The following is a 21,167-nucleotide window of genomic DNA, read 5'->3' as shown; positions in this document are numbered from 1 at the left end:
TAATTGGTCTGTTCCTATTTTTTTCTGTTTCTTCCTGATTAAGTTGTGGAAGATTGGATGTTTCTAAAAATTTATCCAGTTCTTCTAGGTTGTCCAATTTGTTGGCATATAATTGTTTATAGTAGTCTCTTATGATCCTTTGTATTTCTGTGCAGTTGGTTGTAACTTCTCTTCTTTCACTTCTGATTTTATTTATTTGAGCCCTCTCTCTTTCTCTTGATGAGTCTGGCTAAGAGTTTATCAATTTTGCTCATCTTTTCAAAGAATCAGCTCTTAGTTTCACTGATCTTTTCCATTGTTTTATTAGTCTCTAGTTCATTTATTTCCACTCTAATCTTTATTATATCCTTCTTTCTACTAACTTTGGGCTTTGTTTGTTCTTCTTTTTTTTAGTTCCTTTATGTGTAAGGTTGGATTGTTTATTTGAGATTTTTCTTGTTTCCTGAGGTAGCCCTGTATTGCTATAAGCTTCCCTCTTAGAACTGTTTTTGCTGCATCCCATAGATTTTTTAGAATGTTGTGTTTCCATTTTCATTTGTTTAGAAGTATTTTTTAATTTCCTCCTTGATTTCTTCATTGACTCATTGTTTGTTTAGTAACATGTTGTTTAGCCTCTAGGTATTTGTGTTTTTCCCAGTTTTCTTCTGGTAATTGATTTCTAGTGTCATACTCTTGTATCTAGTCGGAGAAGATGCTTGATATCATTTCAGTCTTCTTAAATTTATTGAGACTTGTTTTGTGGCCTACCATGTGATCTATCCTGGAGAACATTCCAGGTGCACTTGAGAAGTATGTGTATTCTTCTGTTTTTGGATGGAATGTTCTGTATACATCTATTAAGTCCATCTGCTCTAAAGTGTCATTTAAGGCCCATGTTTCTTTGATGATTTTATGTCTGGATGATCTATCTATTGATGTAAATGTGGTGTTATAGTCCCCTGCTATTATTGTATTACTGTCAATTTCCCTGTTTCTGTCTATTAATATTTGCTTTATGTAATTAGGTGCTCCTATGTTAGGTACATAGATATATACAAGTGTTGCATCCTCTTCTTGGATTTATTTCTTTATAATTATGCAATGCCCTTCTTTGTCTCTTGCTACAGTCTTTGTTTTAAAGTCTATTTTGCCTGATATATGTCTTGCTACCCAAGGTTTCTTTTGTTTCTATTTCCATGGAATATCTTTTTCTATTCCTTCACTTTCAGTCTGTGTTTGTCTTTAGATCTGAAGTGAGTCTCTTTTAGGCAGTATATATGCGTGTCTTGTTTTTTTTTTTAATTCAACCACCCTGGGTCTTTTGAATGGAACATTTAGTCCATTTACATTTAAAGTAACTATTGATAAGTATGTGCTTATTGCCATTTTGTTCATTGTTTTCTGGTTGTTTTTGTAGTTTTTCTCTCTTCCTTTCTTCTTTTCTTGCTCTCTTCTGTTGTGATTTGATGACTTTCTTTAGTGTTATATTTATATTCATTTCTATATTTTTTGTTTATCTATTATAGGTTTTTAGTTTGTGGTTACAATGAGCTTCATATTTAACAATCTATGTATATAGTAGTCTATTTTAAGTTAATGGTCCCTTCAATTCAAGCACTTTCTTAAAGCATGACATTTTCACTTCTCTCACCCAAGTGTTATGTTTTTGACATCATATTTTACATTTTTTTATTTTGTGTATCCCTTAACTAATTATTGTAGATGTAAATGATTTTACTACTTTCGTCTTTTAACCTTTAAACAAGCTATATAGATGGTTGATCCACGACCTTTGCTATAGGTTTGCCATTACCAGTGAGATTTTTTTTTCTCTTATAATTTTTATTATTTCTAGTTATGGCCTTTTTTCCCTCCATGAAAAGATGTCTGTTTAGCATTTCTTGTAAGGCTAGTTCAGTGATGATGAACTCCTTTAGCTTTTGCATGTCTGGGAAACTCTCTCTTCTTCAATTTTGAATGAAAACCTTGCCACGATGAGTATTCTTGGTTGTAAGTTTTTTCTTTCAGCACTTTGAATATATCATGCCACTCCCTTCTGGCCTGTAAAGTTCCTACTGAAAAATCAGCTGATAGTGTTATGGGGGCTCCCTTTTACATAACTAATTGTTTTTCTCTTGCTGCTTTTCTCTCTTTATCTTAACTTTTGACATTTTAATTATTATAAGTCTTGGTGTGGGTCTCTTTGGGTTCATCTTATTTAGGACTCTCTGTATTTCCTGAACTTGGAAGTCTGTTTCCTTCACCAGATTGGGGAAGTTTCAGCCATGATTTCTTCAAGTAGGTTTTCTGCCCCTTTCTCTCTCTCCCTTCTCCCTCTGGGGCCCCTAATGCGAATTTTAGTATGCCTGATGTTGTCCCAGAGATACTTTAAGGTATTCTCATTTTTTTTAATTCTTTTTTTTTTTTTTTTTTGGCTGTTCTGATTGGATGATTTCCATTACCCTGTCTTCCAGATCACTGATCCATTCTTCTGCATCATTTAATCTGCTGTTGATTGCCTTTAGTGTATTTTTCACTTCAGTTATTGTATTCTTCAGCTCTGATTGATTCTTTTTCATATTTTCTACATTTTTGTTGAAGCTATCACTGCAGTCATCCATTGTTTTCCTGAGTTGGGTGAGCATCTTTATGACCATTACTTAGAACTCTATCTGGTAGATTCCTTATCTTCACTTCATTTAGTTCTTTTTCTTAGGTTTTGTCTTCTTTTGTTTGGAATGTATTCCTTTGTTTCCTCATTTTGCCTAACTCTCTGTGTTTGTTTCTGTGGATCAGCTGCATCTCCCAGTCTTGAAGAGGTGGCCTTATGTAGAAGGTAACCTATAGGGCCTAGTAGTGCAATCCCCCTTGCTCACCAGACCCAGGTGTTCCAGGTGTGTCCTCTGTGTAGACTGCATGCACCTTCCTGTTGTGCCAGGGCCATGATTGCTGTGGGTGCACTGGTGTGTGGATCTGGTCTCCCGGAGCTGGAACCACCTAGTAGGGGCTCTGGTGCCAGCCAGGGCCACTCACCAGGTGCAGCAGGGTGAGAGCCCCTTTCAGCAAGTCAGCTTTGGATTTGTTGTTATTATATACCACATTGGCTATATTTGACTTTTTCACAAGAGTGGGTTTATGGGCTAATTAGGTAATTAAATTTTTGATCTTGGCAAATATTTAGCTATATTAATTAAAATGACAAGTCAAAAAAGTAAACTGACTTCCTTTGCAAAGTTTTTTGGCCATATTTTTACACAGTCTATCTTTAAAAGACAAATTAGGTCATAAAAAAGGTCATTTTAAAATCTCAAAGAATGTTTATATTTTATCTTAGAAAAAATTTTAAAGCAATAAAATTATCATTCTTTGGTTTCTTTTCTATATTACATTTTCAAAGATCTGAAAAAATTCAAAAATAACTAATGCTATTTCAGAAAAGAAAGAAAAAGATAACTTTGTGTTAATAGCTCAACATCAACTTCTTATAAAAGAATCTTGCTTTTTAGTGATATATGGGTTGCATTATCTGCCTATGTTAAGTCTGAACAAATGTTTTTTGTCTAAATTATGTAATCTACGTAGAATTATTCTTAATTTTATGTTTAAAGTAACACTATCAGGATTATTAATCTCAAATTATTTCTAATGATGCTTCATTTCAAGATTCTTTTTTAAATTTATTTGTTAGGAGAAGGGCAGAGGGATATCATTATTTATGATCTTGATTTACCTGCCTGATGTCCACTGCACAATGATTCATTTATTGCAAGCATTTGGATGTAGGTGTTTCACTTTAAGAAAATCCAATTTTGTTATCCAATATAAAACATACTCCCTGGGGACAAGGGAGAAGGGTATGAAATTACTTAATTAATACCCAATTCATAACTTTGAAATGCACCCTAAGGTATATCAGGAAGATCTGGTTCAAACACACACACAGATACACAAACACACACAAATTCACTATATACATGGCACTCTGTAGAGTCATGGGTATTTCAAAAAGTCAAGATATCACTGCGTAGCAATAAATCAAATGTCTGGACATTGAACAAGTTCAAAAGGCCACTGCTATTGTATCAAGGCTTTTGGAGTCTTTCATAAATAAGCATCCTGACATCTTCCCCTCTTTTGCAGATGACCTCTCTCAACAGGAGGACAATGATCCCCCAAAAGAATATGATCCTGGGCAATTTGCAGGCCTTCTCCATGGATCCTCTCCAGCCTGTGAGTCCCCAGAAAATCCATTTCATCTCTATGGGAAAAAAGATGAACGTGAAGAAGCACAAGATGAAGTCAGCTTGGCAAGTAGTCCTTTGCCTTCCAAGAAATCTCCAATGGAAAATAACTCAGAACCTTCGGTAAAGAAAATTAAACCCAAAGTGGTCAGTAGAACAATTTTTCACAAAAAAAGCAACCAACTCGAAAACCATACTATTGTTGGCACAAGAACAAGTAGGAGTGGATCCCGGAATGGGGACCAATGGATTGTGAACACGGGGGGATTTGTGGAGAGAGCCTGTACCCTGGGGAGAATAAGGTCATTGCCAAAAGCCCTGATCGACATGCATTTATCTAAAAGTGTCTCTAAATCAGATTCTGATCTCATTGCCTACCCTTCAAATGAGAAAACATCAAGAGTTAACAGGAGCGAATCTTCAACTGCTGAACATAGTTCTAAAGGAAATTCTGAAAGAACACCGTCCTTCACTTCCGAATGGGAAGAAGTAAGCTTTGTTCTTGTTCTTTATATAAGGCTTTAGAGTTGAGGGAGGTTTGGGGGAAGGATTTTCAGCCTTTCAAGTCTTTCAGAGGCAAAAAAAATATCAACAAATGCATACAGCTCCAAGTGGAAGAGAAAGGTTCTAGGGGTAATACATGATAATTTCACAGCAAGCGTGAAAACACAGTTCCACACATGTGGAGAAATCTATTGTTTCCATAGAAATTGATATCAAGCAGAAGTAATAACTAGCTATGAGGTACAAGAGAATATTCACATTATGTCCTACCAAGCACTGCAGCTGACAAATTGAGGAAAATCTTTGTATTTTTGCTGCTCTGTATCATTTTGCTACTTGCTAAACTTTTTGTTAGCTCGTCTCCCTTTTTTAAAATAAATTATATTTTGAGAAGAGCTCCTTATAATCTTAACCTTAGTGGTAAACAGAATAGTCCTGGCTCTCTTCCAAGTACCATATAATAAACACAAATTACCTAATATTTCCCTTTTACAACTATCAGAGAGAAATTAAAGAAAAAATGTGTTGGAGTCAAGTATCACCAATTTAAGCTCTACTTAAAGATAAAGTCTTTAATTTCATAGAATTACTCAGAAAGTAAGTATACTGTAAGGTTATGAAATATCATCCTTTGTCCCAAGGAGGACTACGTCATAAAATAATGTTTCTTGCTTTTTCTTGAATTTCTACAAAGCATCGACCACACTCGCTCTTGGCATTTCATTCTAACATGTCACATTTTGTCTCTCAAAAGACTGTGCCACTTGGATTAGGTTTTAAAGCACACTAGGTCACTGCAGTATTCTGAGAACTAGAAAGGGAAATGGTTCTGATATTGCCATTCTGAATTGAGCTGTTTGGGAAAATCACTTATCTCTCTGCATCTGTTTCAGAGTGAACAAAATGGGACATTTAAGTAATACTCATCGTCCTTTCTGAAACCTGCCATTTTACTAAGGTTGTTAAGATTATGAGGAGGGGGATTAAACCATAAACGGCTAAAGCTTAGATAGTGGTATCTTCCTATAGATTCCATACTAGTAGCTTGATAGTTTATTTGAATCTATCCATTGCTTATGTGTATTAACTCTGTGAATAACATCTGAAGTCCGTTTTGAACCAGGCAGGTTTAATTAACATTTAACTTATCTCTTAGAATTAAGTTGTTTCCATGCCTAGATTCTTGTGATTACATGCCACAAATCAGCCTGTGGCTGATCAAACCCTTGAGTAAGAACTTGGTTCCCATGGCCCTGCCCACAAACTGAAACCTGCCCCTTCACCAGTCAGATGAGATGCATGCCTCAGACACAAGAGGAAGGATGCCCGAGAGGACAGACCTCATCACATGGGCTCATCTTCAACCTCTTGCCCTTCTGAGTTTAAAGAATACACAATTCCTAATTTACTGACCCATGTAGGTCCAAACAAAGTTTATTTTAGAAAATACAAAGAAAAGGTAACTGATTTTGGAAGTTTAAGAAAGGAAAACTTAATGTTTTTAGAAGCAATTCAAAAGATGTTTGCTTCCCTTTAAACCTTTGTTTGTCAGTCTCTTAACTGTACTATTTAGCAGTAATAATATCAAGAATATATGCTTCTGGCATTTGAAAGTTATTTTAAAATGCAATGCTAAAAGTGAATGTAGTAATTCATTTATATGATTTTTGTTTCTCGCAGATTGACAAAATAATGAGTTCCATAGATGTTGGAATTAACAGTGGACTTAAAGAAATAAATGGTGAGATCACAAGTAAGGAAACCTCTCCTCTACCTTGTAATGGATAAATGTGTTCAAGAACTAGCTAGAAAATGATGGTCTTTAGATAATTTCATGTTTTATCATAATAACAGCAGCTGCAAATTATTTCCTCCCTCTCATATCAAAGACCTGTGACCTCTAAACAACATCAATTATAAGTACATTGATTTAGCAAAGTGAAAGATATTTTCCCATATGCTATTTCACCATGCCAGTTAACATTAACAGAGTTTCAACTTTAAGAGCTAAGTATAAACACTTCAAAGTGTTTCAAATATGTTCAAAGTGTGGTGGAATATGATGACTTAATACACTACTATCTCTTGTTCAGTGAAATACCTCATTTCATCCTGGCCAAAGTGGTTAACAACTTCTCCAAGTTGTAAGCTCCAGTATGGCAAGAACTATGTGTTACTCATCTTCGTATATCCCAGAATACCTAGTAGAGTCTCACAAATAGTCAGTTTTGCAATCACTATTTAATATATTACCCTTTAATATAATACCCTTAATATATTACCTTTTCTTCCCTACAATTAAAGCTCAGAGTGGAAGGCCATTTGTACCTTTCTCTGAAGACTTTTTGCTTAATACTGATGGGTGATGCCATATAGCTAAACCTAAAAATAACAGTAATATTCATACTAAAGAAACTACTCTTCTGGAAAGAGTCAAAGACCCAGCTCCATTTCTACCCTCCCACTACATAGTATTGTAACTGTAGATTAGATAGGTCTATAAAATTTGAAGTTAAAACAGGTGATTTCTAAGCTCTCAGGAGAACTCATGTTTAAGTTAGTAGCAATACTTGATGTTTCTGTAGAGATAATAAGAATAAATTCTGTGAGAGAGAAGCCTTGATATATTATAGGGTAAACAGTTACGGGACTCTGTGGCCCTTTGACTAGTCACCAGGGGCTTTTAAACAGCACTCCAAGTGACTCTTAAGCACAGGAAAGTTGGAGACCAGTTCTCTTATGGTGCACTCGGCCTGGGTGGATAAGAAGTAACATGGAAATCCAGGCTTGCAGTCACTGAAGGGAATATTCAGGTCTAAATGAGACCCTTCTAGGGCTCACTTATTTCTCCTGTGCTAGAACAAGAACTTAAATTATTCTAATATGGCCGGCCCATATTAATTAAGCAATAATTTTTTTAAAAGTTAAATATTTTTTCTGAAATGCTCATTTGTTTTAGATTTTAGAAACTAAAAAATTTTGAAAAATTGTGTGCATATGTTTAGTGATACAAGTATGATATTAGCTCTGTGGTAGCATGTGTAACCAGGTCTCTCACACAGAAATGCTGATAAATATTGAGGACTTTCCTGGTATTCAAAGAACTAGCGTAGGAATGTATGTTGCCACCTAGTTCTTTCAGGTATGCTAACAGAATAATTTCAAGAAAGTTGTAGGAATGCAGATTTTTGATTGATGTGACTATTGATTTTCTTATCAATAGTAAATTCCCTGATACTGAGGATGTTCAAGCAAAGACCTACAGCTTTTTTGTTGGGAGACTTAGGTGACGTTGAGCATTACTCTAATGTTCTAAAATTCTTTAAGCAGGTAGTACCACAGAATTGTAAAAATATCATAAATGTGATTATAGTGAAAATAAGGAAAATGTTAAAAATGCCACTCAGGCAAAGCTGCCTTTGAAAGGTATTTTAATGGTAAAGAAATCCACAGATTATTTTCCCTTAATTCTCCTCTTTTCACCTCTCATACCCGGATCCTACCCATTGCCTCTATTTACTATTTTTCTACAGTGACAATGAAAACGGAAGTAGAGACTCAGTCCTCAAAGCATCATTACTATTAACAAAGACTGGTTCTGTATGCGCCTTAATTTTCACCTCTTAATTACACAGTAATTATGAACATGTGGCATTCCCATTGGCTATTAGGCCATTTGTGAATTATGGCTCTACTGGGCTACAGGCTTTTCCCTCTCAAAGCTAGATAAAACTAGAGAGGTGATAAACAGTCCTACGAAGATGGCATTCCAGGAATAATGTATTGGGGTGCTGAGTGTGGTCAGGAAATCACATGATGAAGTAAAAAATCAGAGAGATATGAATTCAAATTTCAGCTCTGCTTTTGCTAGCTGCTTGATCTCAGGCAACTCAATTTTCTCATCAACAGAAATGGGGATATTAATATAGGATCTTTGTAGAGACATGAGCAATGGCATATATGTAGAGTCTGACACAAGTCGATATGTGTTACATTTTGGCTCCCCACTTGCCCTACCATGTGGGAGACGTTGTGTTTGACACTGTGGGCATACCAAGATAAAAACACATCAGCCCTTTCTATAAGAACCTTATGATGCACCACTAAAATATACAACTATGTACTTGGGGATTTGGGGAGAAAAAGCAAAAAAAAAAGAAAGAAAAAGATTGGCAACAGTTGTTAGCTCAGGTGCCAATCTTAAAAAAAAAAAAGAACCTTATGATGTTAGCTAGTCTCATGGTCTTTGTGTTACATTTGCTGTATTCTTTGAAATTGTTGTGATGTGTCAGTTGGAATACTGGTCATAACAAGCCCAATGGTTAATTGGTACCAGATAAGGTAGTTACTAAAAGAGAGCATAAAATTCCAGGGTACCCCAGCAAAAAAACCCAGAAAATTCTAGACTCTATCAATGTAAATAGTCTAAATTATTTTGAGATCATATTGGTCTATAACATTGTGTAAATTTCAGGTGTACATTATTATATTTCAGCTTCTGTGTAGACTGCGTGTTGACCACCAATAGTCTGTTTTTATCTATCACCATATATATATGCCTCTTTACTCCTTTCATTCTTCCCATTTCCCTTCCCCTCTGGTAACCACTAATCCGATCTCCATATCTATGTGTTTCTTTGCTTATCTTCCACATATGAGTGAAATCATATGGTATTTGTCTTTCTCTGTCTGACTTATTTTGCTTGGCATAATACCATCAAGGTTCATCCGTGTTGTTGAATATGGCACAATTTGTCCTTTTTTATGACTAATATTCCATTGTATATATACCACATCGTCTTTATCCATTCATCTGTTGATGGGTATTTGGGTTGCTTCCACATCTTGAATAATGCTGCGATGAACATAGGGCTGCATAAATCTCTTTGAATTGTTGATTTCATGTTCTTTGGATAAATACCCAGAAGTGGAATAGCTGAATCATATGGTGTTTCTATTTTTAATTTTTTGAGAAATCTCCATACTGTTTTCCATAGTGGCTGTACCAGTTTTCACTCCCTCCAGATTGTATGAGGGTTCCCTTTTCTCCACATCCTCTCCGACACTTGTTATTTCTTGTGTTTTTAATAATAGCCATTCTGACAGGTATAAGGTGATATCTCATTGTAGTTTTGATTTGCATTTCCCTAATAATTAGTGATGCTGAACATCTTTTCTTGTGCCTGTTGGCCATCTGTATATCTTCTTTGGGAAATGTCTGTTCATATCCTCTGCCCATTTTTTGATGAGGTTGTTCATTTTTTTGTTGTTGAGTTGTATGAGTTCTTTATATATTTTGGAAATTAACTCCTTGTCAGATACATGATTTGCAAATATTTTCTCCCAGTTAATGAGTTGTCTTTTCATTTTTTTTTTTGATGGCTTCCTTTGCCATGTAGAAGATTTTTAGTCTGATGTAGTCTCATTTGTTTATTTTGCTTGTTTGTTTCTTTTGCCTGAGGAGACATGGTATTCAAAAAGATACTGAGACCGATGCCAAAGAGCATACTGCCTATGTTTTCTTCTACAAGTTTTATGGTTTCAGATTTTACATTAAAATCTTTAATCCTTTTTGAGTTAATTTTTGTGTATGGCATAAGGTAATGGTCTACTTTCATTCTTTTGCATGTGATTGTCCAGTTTTCCCAACACCTAAATGGTCTAAATTATTTTTATGAAATCTGAGTATCCTCTTTTTTTCTTGATAGTGGGAAAGATGTGCAATGAAATTAATGGAAGGTAATTTTAGAATAAGCAAGAGGAAATACTACTTTACCTAGGAGATATTGTCAGTCTCTAGACTTTTGCTGTGGAAGGCCACTGAGCCCATCACTATGTCTGGCTTTAATTGAGCTGCATAGTTTCTTGAGCATTTATGGTGATTGTTGCTAAAAAACCTCCAAAGATGATTGAGAGAATAAAATCATAACCAATAGAGATACATGAAGGATCAGGGTCAGCAATAAATTTTCCATGTCTTGCCCATTTTGTTTCCAAGTTTTTGTTTGCCCTTACCCCCACCTGCATATGTGAATTTTAGGAATTCTGTAAACAAAATATTTATTGGACCAGGAAGATTTGGAACACGCTCATCGTCACTCTCCTATCAATATGAACCAGCTCAAAGTTTGAGCAGTCTCTATGAACTAGTTCCACTCACAGAAACCACTTTCCTCTTTTTTAAAAAAAGATTTCCTCAGCAATTACATGGTAGTTTGAAACTTATCAAGCAACCTCAACTGTCCAGGACTAAGACAAATAAAAGTAAATAAAATTTACTGCATTAATTTTAAGTCAGTCCCTTAGGTTCTCACTCAGAATAATATTAATGCATAATTTTTGCAAACGTAACTTCTGGTTTCCCACTGGAAACCAGATTTAAATGCCAAACAAGTTGGCCCTGTCAGTATAATTCGTTATATTGAATACCTCATATTATGTAGAATATCCTGTTCTTTGGTGATGCTAGGTATGTGATATGATAGTAAATTTTATATCTTCATGTACTCCCATGTATAGGATTTTTCAGAGAACAAGTTTTGAAGTTAGATAGACTTGGTTTCAGATCTCAGCTTTGCAATTCACTGGCTTTGTGACCTCTTTGATGCTTCCTCCTCTATAAATTCAGAGTTTGCACAATCACCTCATAAGACTTCTATAAGATTAAATTATATACTTGTACTACTATAACCTAGAACATTCCAGGTGATCAATAAATAAAAATTCTCTTGCCTTCTTATCCAAGTATGCATGACTTACCTTTCCAATTAGAGTGTTTGCTACACAGGAAGATACTTGGGAAATCTTGCTTATCTTTTCGATCAGTGAGGATTGTAGTTGAGATAACTACTCATATTCTAATTGCTTTCATGTGGAGTCTTTCTTCCACATGAAGTTTTATTTCTTAACCACTGTCCTTGTATTACAAGGAAGCACTTTCAAGTTAGGACATCTACCATATTCATTGGAACTCCTTCAAATTGCCACATTTCTAGGAATCTGGTTGATAACCTTCTTGATGAAATTGAGGATCACTTAAGTAAACTGGAGGCAGTAAGTGGCTCCACAGGACTTGCTTATCATTACACAAGAGCAAATATGCAGAGTAATCAAGTGCCCAAACTTTACAGTACAGGGGTGGCAGATAATCTTATAAACACCTTCATATTGCTAAACTGGCTTTAATAATCTCCTGCTACACTAAACAGATTTCAGGTGTATGGACTGTATTAGATTGATCTCAAGTACATGAATATAAAAAATAGTATTTATTTAAAAAGCATTTTTTAAGGCTGGGATTTTTTCAAATGTTTAAGGTTAAATTGTATTCAAAGACAAATGAATTTTTGAAGGATTTCATCATAGACTACACTGTCTATATTGGATAGATAATGTGTAATTCTTAAGCCATTTGCTGAAAAATACATAGCTCTGAAAGCCGTAGCTAACGTTAATCCCACAACCCCACTTTCTAAGCTTTTGCTCTGCTGCCTCCAAGAGTCTGAGGGCCATGTTTCAGTTCAGAGGCCTTCATAGCTGTAGAGACCCTCCTCAGAAAGTTTCTAAGAATTTAGGAGCTCACTAAGGCAGAGTAAGTGTTTTCCTTTCTCGTGATCTAAGCTCCACCTTCTCCCATGTCTACAGGAACAGGAAGAGCTCACGTGGCCCTTTCCCCAAAGAGGATCTCTTTCTGTGCAGATATCTCCACAGCTCCAGAAGCTGCTTCTCCCTGATGTCTTGGAGCTTCCAGCCCCCTAATATTTGTCCACATAGCTCTAGATCTGCATCAGGAGGTATTTTACTATGGATGCAGCTGATAACTGTCCTCCCGCTGAGGTTGCTGATGGCAATATCATTCCTCAAACTCTAGCAGAACACTTTTAAAAACTGTATTTACAATTTCCCAGAGTTACCCTTTCAGAGACATGACAAAGAGGAAAGAAGCTAAAATGTATTCCATTCTTACCATGCATCAGATACTGTGCAATTTACTCCTGCAAACGTTTTTGCATTCAGTTCTCAAAATAACTCAGTGAGGCCTTATTATACCCATTTTATAGATGAAGAAAGGCTCAGAAAAGTTAAGTAGCATGTTGAAGTCTACTGTTGCAAAAGTAGATTTTTTCCTTCCTGAAGGACATACTCCTTTCAATAAAATATGCTGCCTACACAGACCAGCAGAAGCCAGCCCTTGACTTCTTTCTCTTTAGTTCAAATCATACTCCTATGCACTATAAGGAGCCATCTGAGGATGTTTAGGTGTAGAACCGACCACTTCCTCTTAGTAAAGCCTAAATATTGATATGGAAGCCTTTAGCTCAAACCCCAAAGCACAGGCCACATGGTTATGTATTTAAATGAATCACAGCCCCGAATATCTTCTACCTCCCAATAGTGAATGCATATACTAATAATGACCTGGGTTTCATTTATTTTCAGAGAAAGAATTTTCCTTGCCTCCAGTAATATTCTTTTTTCCATGAACTGTTAAATTGCACATAAAAGCCTCTCTGTGAAATGCTTTGCAACAGGCATAATTTATTTTTGATTTTTATTTCTTTCTACAGTACTATTTTTAATAGAACCAACTGGGGAAGGTGGTAGTAGAATGTGTTAGCACACAAGCACACTATTTTGTCTAAATCAAGAGGGGACTTATTTTTATTATTATTTTATGTAACACTTCACTGAGTGACAGTTTTTTTTTTCAGATAGGTTAAATCTAAGAAATCCCTTAATAATAGAATAGCTAGTAGAAATAGCCTAATCATTAGGCTAGCATGAGTTAACTAATCTTTATCAAGAGATAGTGTTTATTAATCAACCAATCAACTGTGTTCTTAACCCAATAGATGCTAAAATGTATTTAACACAATTCATTCCAAATAGTCGTTAAAAACTAAAATAACCTACATAATACAGATTTTGATCACTAGAATATGGCTGAGATTCTCCGGTTTTGAAATTAAAAGTAATATTCACATATGAAATTAGATTTCTCTTAAGTATGAAATAGTTGAGTATTATTCTGTGGCGTAATACTTGCCTGTGATGTATCAATAGTGAGAACTGGTACACTGTTTTCAATTCAACAAAATATTTAACCTTCTAGAAGAGGCCTAGAGAAGTGAGCAAGTACAATCTTCCACTTGTACTGGAGTACTTTCCATAACATCTTTCGTATATGATTAACTAGCATCAACCAACATCCGTTTCCGTATCTCTCATGATGATAAGCTGTATCCAGAGACAGTATGTTCTATCACTGGGAAGTGTAAATTCTTAAGAACTTACTTTTTTGAGTCAAAAATATGTCACCTACAGAGTCATAGCTTGGAATACCCACTCTAATCATTACTAGCAGTGTGACCTTGAGAAAATCATTTCATCAGCCTAAGCCTCACTTCTTCACATGGAAAACAGCTATAACAAATAACACCTACCTCCCTCCAACATCATTGGGAAGATCTAACAGATTACTACATGAGAAAGTAGTCAGCTACATTCCTAGTACATAAGAGACCATAAGAGATGACATCTCCCTTCTTTGACTTCTCTTTTCCCTTCTATCAATTTTTCTCTTAAAAAAACTTCTGGAGAAACAAAGGATGGATAATGGCCTATTATTTCTATTCTATGTAAGTATCTTCAGGATATGGATGATATTTTTTATATACCCCTTGCACATTCACCATAGAGCTAAAAAACCAGTTGCAAACAGTCTTCTTTGTAGATACTTTTAGAATATTGGTTGTGGGCCGGCCCGGTGGTGCAGCAGTTAAGTTCGCACGTTCCGCTTCTCAGTGGCCCAGGGTTCGCCGGTTCAGATCCCGGGTGCGGACATGGCACCACTTGGCAAAAGCCATGCTGTGGTAGGCGTCCCATATATAAAGCAGAGGAAAACGAGCATGGATGTTAGCTCAGGGCCAGTCTTCCTCAGCAAAAAGAGGAGGATTGGCAGCAGTTAGCTCAGGGCTAATCTTCCTCAAAAAAATAAAAGATAAAATAAATTTTAAAAAATATTAGTTGAATAACTTCTATATATATATTTCAGTGCATTTTACAAAATCCAGCATTAACGTCCTCATACTGGTAAGAGATTAGGAAGTAAAAATAATTAGGAATAATTTGAAATATAGGTAATAGACCTTCATAAGTTTTGGATCATCATAGTGATTGCTTTTAGATACAAATTTGTTTTCCTAAAATATAATGGAGAATTAAGTGATAAACAAGGGCCACTTACTCATGAGAAAAACTTTATAACTTATACTCATTGTTTCTATGATACACTGTCTTAATAACAAAAGGCTTCTCATCTCCTAGGATTTTGGATACTCCAGAATAAACTTCTAGAGAATTAGGAAATGAAATGTTTTGTAAATTTATGAACAAGAGTACCCGGAAATATCATTTATAGGAATGTATTCTAAAGAAGCAACAGGACAAGAGCAAAACATGTGTTTATAAAGATGTTCATTTCAGCATTTTTTATGATTATTAAAAAGTAGAATCAAACCAAATGACCATAAGTAGAAAATTTGTAAAATGATTTGCTGTAATTCCCTCTGATGAAATGTTAAATATCTAATCAAAAATGATATTGTATCAGGACTGGCCCAGTGGCCTAGCAGTTAAGTTCACACACTCTGCTTCTGCGGCCTGGGGCTTGCTGGTTTGGATGCTGGGTGTGGACCTATGCACCACTTATCAAGTCATGCCGCAGTGTCATCCCACATATAAAATAGAGGGAGATGGGCACAGATGTTAGTTCAGGGCCAATCTTCCTCAGCAAAAGGAGGAGGATCAGCAGTGGATATTAGCTCAGGGCTGATCTTCCTCAAAAAAAAAAAAAAAATGCACATGCATGAAAAAGTTCTGGAAGGACATGTGCAAAAAGGTTACTGTGGATATCTCTGGGTAAGATTAGCAATGATTTTTATTTTCTGCTTTCCTAAATTTCTTGAAAATTGTGCAATGAGTATACATTACTTTTATTTTCATTGTCTACACCATTCAATAAAAAAAGTATATGCCAATTTAGTAGGCAAATATAATGGTAAACAAATAAATAATTTATACATAGACAAATATGCAAACACCTATGTATAAACATTCATATGTGAAACATAAAATGTTATAGCTATCAATGCTGACAATTAAAGTTTTGCCAAGTGAACACTGTTAGTGAATATGTGATTGTCTTTTTTATGAATTTTGAGCTAAAATGGGTTTCAGTGGTTTCAGAAAAAGGATTCATTTGACTTGGTCTTTTGGGTTTTGGGGGGTTCTTTTAGTGAGGGAGATTTGCCCCAAGTTAAAAATCTGTTGCCAAACTTCCTCTTTTTTTCCTTGAGGAAGATTAGCCCTGAGCTAACATCTATGCTGATCTTCCTCTATTTTGTATGTGGGTCCCCACCTTGGCATAGTTGACAAGTGGTGTAGGTCAGTGCCCGAGATCCGAACCTGCAACCTCTGGGCCACCAAAGTGGAGCGTACCCAACTTAACCACTATGCCATGGGGCTGGCCCTTCATTTGACTTATTTTTATTTTTTATGTTACTGCAAAAACTATTTTAAAATAGCTACACAAATTTATAAAATAACCATAACCCAGCCCCAGATCAAAATGATTTTTTTCTTTTGTTCGTGGTTTGGTGTATATGGATATTCTAATGATCTTCTAGTCTTTGTCTAGGAGAACATTCAATTTCTATCTATTAATAATAACTTTACAGGTAGAATTTTGCACTCTTCATTTTCACATCCCATTTCACAAAATTCTATTCTGTCAAATTTTTTTCTTATCCTCTCTCTTTATCCCTCCTGTGAATAGCCATTGTTAGTCTGGTATATATGCTTCCATTCTTTTCTCCAATTTCATGCAATCATAGATGGATGACAGATGATAGATAGGTAGATATTATGTCTTAAAAACATGAAATCATGCTATATAAATTTATCTGAAACTTGTTCTTCTCATTTAACAATGAACCATAACTTCACTTTATATTTATCATCAGTGAAGCAAATAACCTATGAAACAAAATTGCACTCATGAAGTTCACCATCAGAGAGGAAAAGAATTCTGATCTGATGGCTCCTCCCACCTCTGCACTAACTTGCTGTGTGACTTGGAAAGCAACATCTCAAAATGAGCCTCAGTCTCCTCATTTGAAAATGCAAACAAAGGTAGGACTAGATCTTTTCCAACTCTGAAGTTCTATGACTCATACTTTTATCTTTCATTTTATGGGTTATGCTTTGGCAGAATGTCCTTCTTTAAAACTTTCCTCTTCTTTGTCTCTTAAGGACAAATGACTAATAAATCTCAAGTATGTGTATTTCAACTAAGTTCTTCCAGGAATGTTGCCAATCTTCATTTTTAAAATGCTTTTTAAATCTATTAATATAATAAATGCGTAATTTAATTGATATATGTCTGTAAGATAGATGAGTTCTCTGTTTTTACATGCAAAAGTGACTTTCTCCTAAGAATCTCAGCTCTTTCAATAAACCTCATCTTATGCTGATTTGTAGGAGACTTAAGTGACTAGCTGAAATCATGTGCACATTAGTGATATGAATGGGAATAAATGCAGAATTTTTGATATTGTAGTTTGCCTGCTTCTTGAATCCACTAAGCTTCTTATAAGAAATTTTATGGTGAAAAAGTAGTTAGCATTTCAATAGGGTATACTTTTCATCAGGTTGCATGTACTGACCAAGTGGTATAATTGCCCCTTTCTTATCCACTGACTTAGCTTGACTAAACAGTAGAGGGCATCTCCCCTCCGCAGAGGTTCCTGAACTTTGGCTTGCCCCCAAATCTGAGCAAGCTCTAAAGTGCGGAACATCTCTCCTTAACAGTTCTTTGTGAATCAGCTGACCACAGAGAGAAACATTTCCTATTATACCATCCAGATCATGCCATCTGCTCAGCTCCAGCCACTTGCTCCATTTCCCCTCAAAGTTCCTGCTAGTCCTGCTTACCCATCTCTGTAAATGAAAAACCATTCTCTTACTTTGAGATGCCTGGAAATCTGAGGGAGGAGCATTCACCCCTTTGTAACAGTCTTTTTAAGTCTCTCATTGCCTAAGTCTGGATTTGTTTTTATTTGACAGTACTAAAAATTTCTTAGGCCTTTTTGGTTCACCTTTTACCTTCTAAGTCAGATCTCCTTTCCTCCTTTAGTATTAATCAGACCATAAGGGCCATTTCCCCAGTGTTGTTCCCCAAAGACTATACTAACTTATTTTCTCTGTGTAGCCATTATTTTCAAAAATGTATGCATGTTTGTATGCATGTGTGTGTGACGTGTGGATTATATTCCTACAAAAATCAGAACTGTAAATATGAAAATTATATATGTAAGATATATACAGATTGATTTCTGTATCAACCAAGAATTTCCTTAGAAAATTCCAATATTACTTCTTTGTATCATGCCAAATGTGCATAATTATAAAATATAAGTGAAACACTGAGGCTTATTGTTTTTAACAAAAGTGTAACATATAATCCCAAATACCTTATCGCCTACTGCTGCTGACATATGAAACGCTTGTGATAGTGACACTGAGCCTTAATCATAGGAATAAAGGAAGAATTTCCTTCTCTTTTTCAAGGCTGAAAAATATTCCATCGTATGTATGTAACACATTTTCTTTATCCATTCATCCATTGACAGACATTTAAGTTGTTTTCATATCTTCACTATTGTGAATAATGCTGCAGTGAACGTGGGAGTGGTGATATCTCTTTGAGATCCTGACTTCAGTTCTTTTGTATATATACTCAGCAATGGGATAACTAGATCATGTGATAGTTCTATTTTTAATTTCTGAGGAACTTCCATACTTTTTTCCATAGCGGCTGTGCGATTTTACATTTCCACTAACAGTGTACAGGGTTCCAATTTCTTCATTCTTTGTCAACACTTCTTATCTTTTATTTTTTTGATAATAGCCATCCTAATGGGTGTGAGGTGATATTTCATTGTGGTTTTGATTTGCATCTCCCTGATGATAATTGATGCTGAGCATCTTTTCGTATACCGGTTGGCCTGGATGACATTATGCTAAGTGAAATAAGCCAGTCACAGAAGGACAAATACAGCATGATTCCACTTATATGACATCTTAGACCATTCTGGCTGCTCTAACAGAATACCATAGACTTGGTGGCTTATAAACAACAGCAATTTATTTCTCACAGTTTTGGGGGCTGGGAAGCTCAAGATCAAGGTGTCCGCAGATTTGGTATCTGGTAAGAACCTGCTTCCTGGTTCATAGAGTGTCGCCTTTTTGCTGTGTCCTCACATGGCAGAAGCAGGTAAGGGAGCTCTTTGGGATCTCTTTTGTGAGGGCTCTGCCCTCGTGATCTAATCACCTCCCAAAAGCTCCACCTCCCAATACCATCACGCAAGATTAAATTTCAACGTATGAATTTTGGAAGGCCACAAACATTCAGTCTATAGCATATGAGGTATCTAAAATAGTCAAACTCATAGCAAAAGAGAGCAGAATGGTGGCTGCCAGTGGTTGCAGGGAGGAAGAAATGGGGAGTTGCTGTTCAATAAGTATAAAACTTCAGTTCAGCAAGATATGTAAGTTCCAAAGATCTACTGTAACATGTTGTGCCTATAGTTAACAATATTATATTATGCACTTAAAAATTTTTTAACAGAGGGTAGGTCTCAAGTTAGGTGTTCTTACCACAACAAAAGACAAAAAGAATAAAAGAAAGAAAATAAGACTCTATTACCCTACGCATTCAAAACAAAAGTTTCTTCTATGTGAGCTTCTGAAGCATTTAAATAACCCATTTGCACCTGGTATACTTTTGTTATTTTTTTCAATGGAGTAAGTGCTCATATTCTTACTGGTGTTACTTAGAGTGAAACTCTATATATTTATACTCTGCCTATCTTCAAAAAAGACTTGAGAAGGCTTAAAATAAAAGATATAATTACAGTAAAATAAAACCCCATTAAAACAATAGTAAAGGATATGAACCAGATAGTTTAAAAGAGAAAAATGTTTTTAGGGAGAAAAAGAAAAAAAAATATTCCAGAAAGCTTAAATTATGGAAAATACTGCAACTAAGCCTACAACTTGACTCTGAGCTTGGCAACCAAGACAAAAGCGGGCTACAGACCTGTCATTATAAGGGAAATATTATCAAAGCATTTAGAGAAAGGAACTCTTTCCTACCTTAAAACTCTAGAAGGAATTTTCCTCATGGGTCATTTTATAAAAGACATATAACTAGATTAGGAACAACGCTTTCATTAGAATGCAGTGGAAAGGAAGAGTATTCTGCCTATGACTTGAACACAGGAGTACAGTGATAAGGTAGAGCCTCTGTAAAGACCTTTCTACTTGGACTTCTAGCTTTCTCCATGATATAAACAAGCATTGGTTCTAAAACATCAGCGTCATTTTTCCTCATCCTTTCAAAAAAGGATCTCTTTATTTAATCTGTTCTATGTAACAATGACTCAAGTACCAGGATTTCAGGGGGTACTTAATAAAATTGCAAGCACTATCTAAAGTTTTATGTGACAATGAGATTGGGGAGCTACTTATCATATGTGAACGAGTATGAAATATGGCACCAGGAAATGTGAGTTATAGTCCCAGTTCCATCCCTTACTTGCTGTGTAAACTTAGACAAGTGACTTCATCATTCTGTGCCTTCATTTCCTTATTCTTTAAAATGAGAATCATAATAAATTTCTTACTTCTGATATAATTAAACAAGATAATTCATATGAAAGCATTGACAAACTGTAAAGGTCTGTTAATTATTATTATGTTAGCTTTCCAGAAAGCTCTTTACTTTTAAATTAGAGGTCATTGTGTTCATTTTTCTCTCCAGGCAATTAAATGCTGTTTATAAGCACTCATTAAAATTGCTGCTTTGTATCCACACGTAGAAAATTCACCCCTGGAAGGTTTCTAAAAAAAAAAACAAGTAAGCTTTTCTACTAGTGACCAGTAAAGTAGAATTTCCAGTTCACTTTTCTATATTAAAAAAAAAATTGTTTATGAACAAAATAAATAAGTCCATGTACGGTTACAGCATTGTAACCTACAATCACACTCCTCAACAAGTTTGACAAAGTAGACAGTAAATTATTTAAAAAATGATTATGCTAACAACTGGCTGGTTCAGTATATATTTAATATGGCGTTTAGGGAGCATGGAGGCAGACAGGCCAGCTATGCTGCTGTCACAGTCCTCTAGACCCAAGGGAGACCAACAACCTAGACTTAATTCGTAGTTGTAGGAAAAGGGAAAGGAGTGTCTGTGAGAGAATGTCCATCATTTGCTGATGTTTAACTCTTTCTGAGTCATCAATCACTTTGCGAGTCTGATGGAAACTTTGAGGTTCTCCAAGGAAAAATGCAAATACACTTTAAAAGAAAATATGTCGG

General features: G+C 35.4%; 1 protein-coding gene across 41 annotated transcripts in view; it reads left to right on the top strand.

The window, feature by feature from the left end:
* Positions 1-21,167, top strand: part of ANKS1B (ankyrin repeat and sterile alpha motif domain containing 1B) — a 1,028,420-nt gene that overhangs the window by 590,739 nt on the left and 416,514 nt on the right. For 30 of the 41 annotated variants that reach the window (XR_011433610.1, XR_011433606.1, XR_011433604.1 and 27 more), the window contains 2 exons: positions 4,120-4,709; positions 6,405-6,477. Coding sequence is in view for 30 of the 41 variants with exons in the window: in XM_070254099.1 (XP_070110200.1) it covers positions 4,120-4,709; positions 6,405-6,477 (663 nt within the window). In the remaining 11 variants the exon portion in view is untranslated. The remainder of the gene's footprint in view (positions 1-4,119; positions 4,710-6,404; positions 6,478-21,167) is intronic. The other 11 variants (XR_011433608.1, XR_011433612.1, XR_011433607.1 and 8 more) reach the window with 1 other exon arrangement.

The sequence above is a fragment of the Equus caballus genome, chromosome 28, assembly GCF_041296265.1.
Source record: "Equus caballus isolate H_3958 breed thoroughbred chromosome 28, TB-T2T, whole genome shotgun sequence".
Taxonomy (NCBI): domain Eukaryota; kingdom Metazoa; phylum Chordata; class Mammalia; order Perissodactyla; family Equidae; genus Equus; species Equus caballus.
Note: the sequence above shows the minus strand (reverse complement) of the source record. Positions and strands in the feature narration are given on the sequence as shown.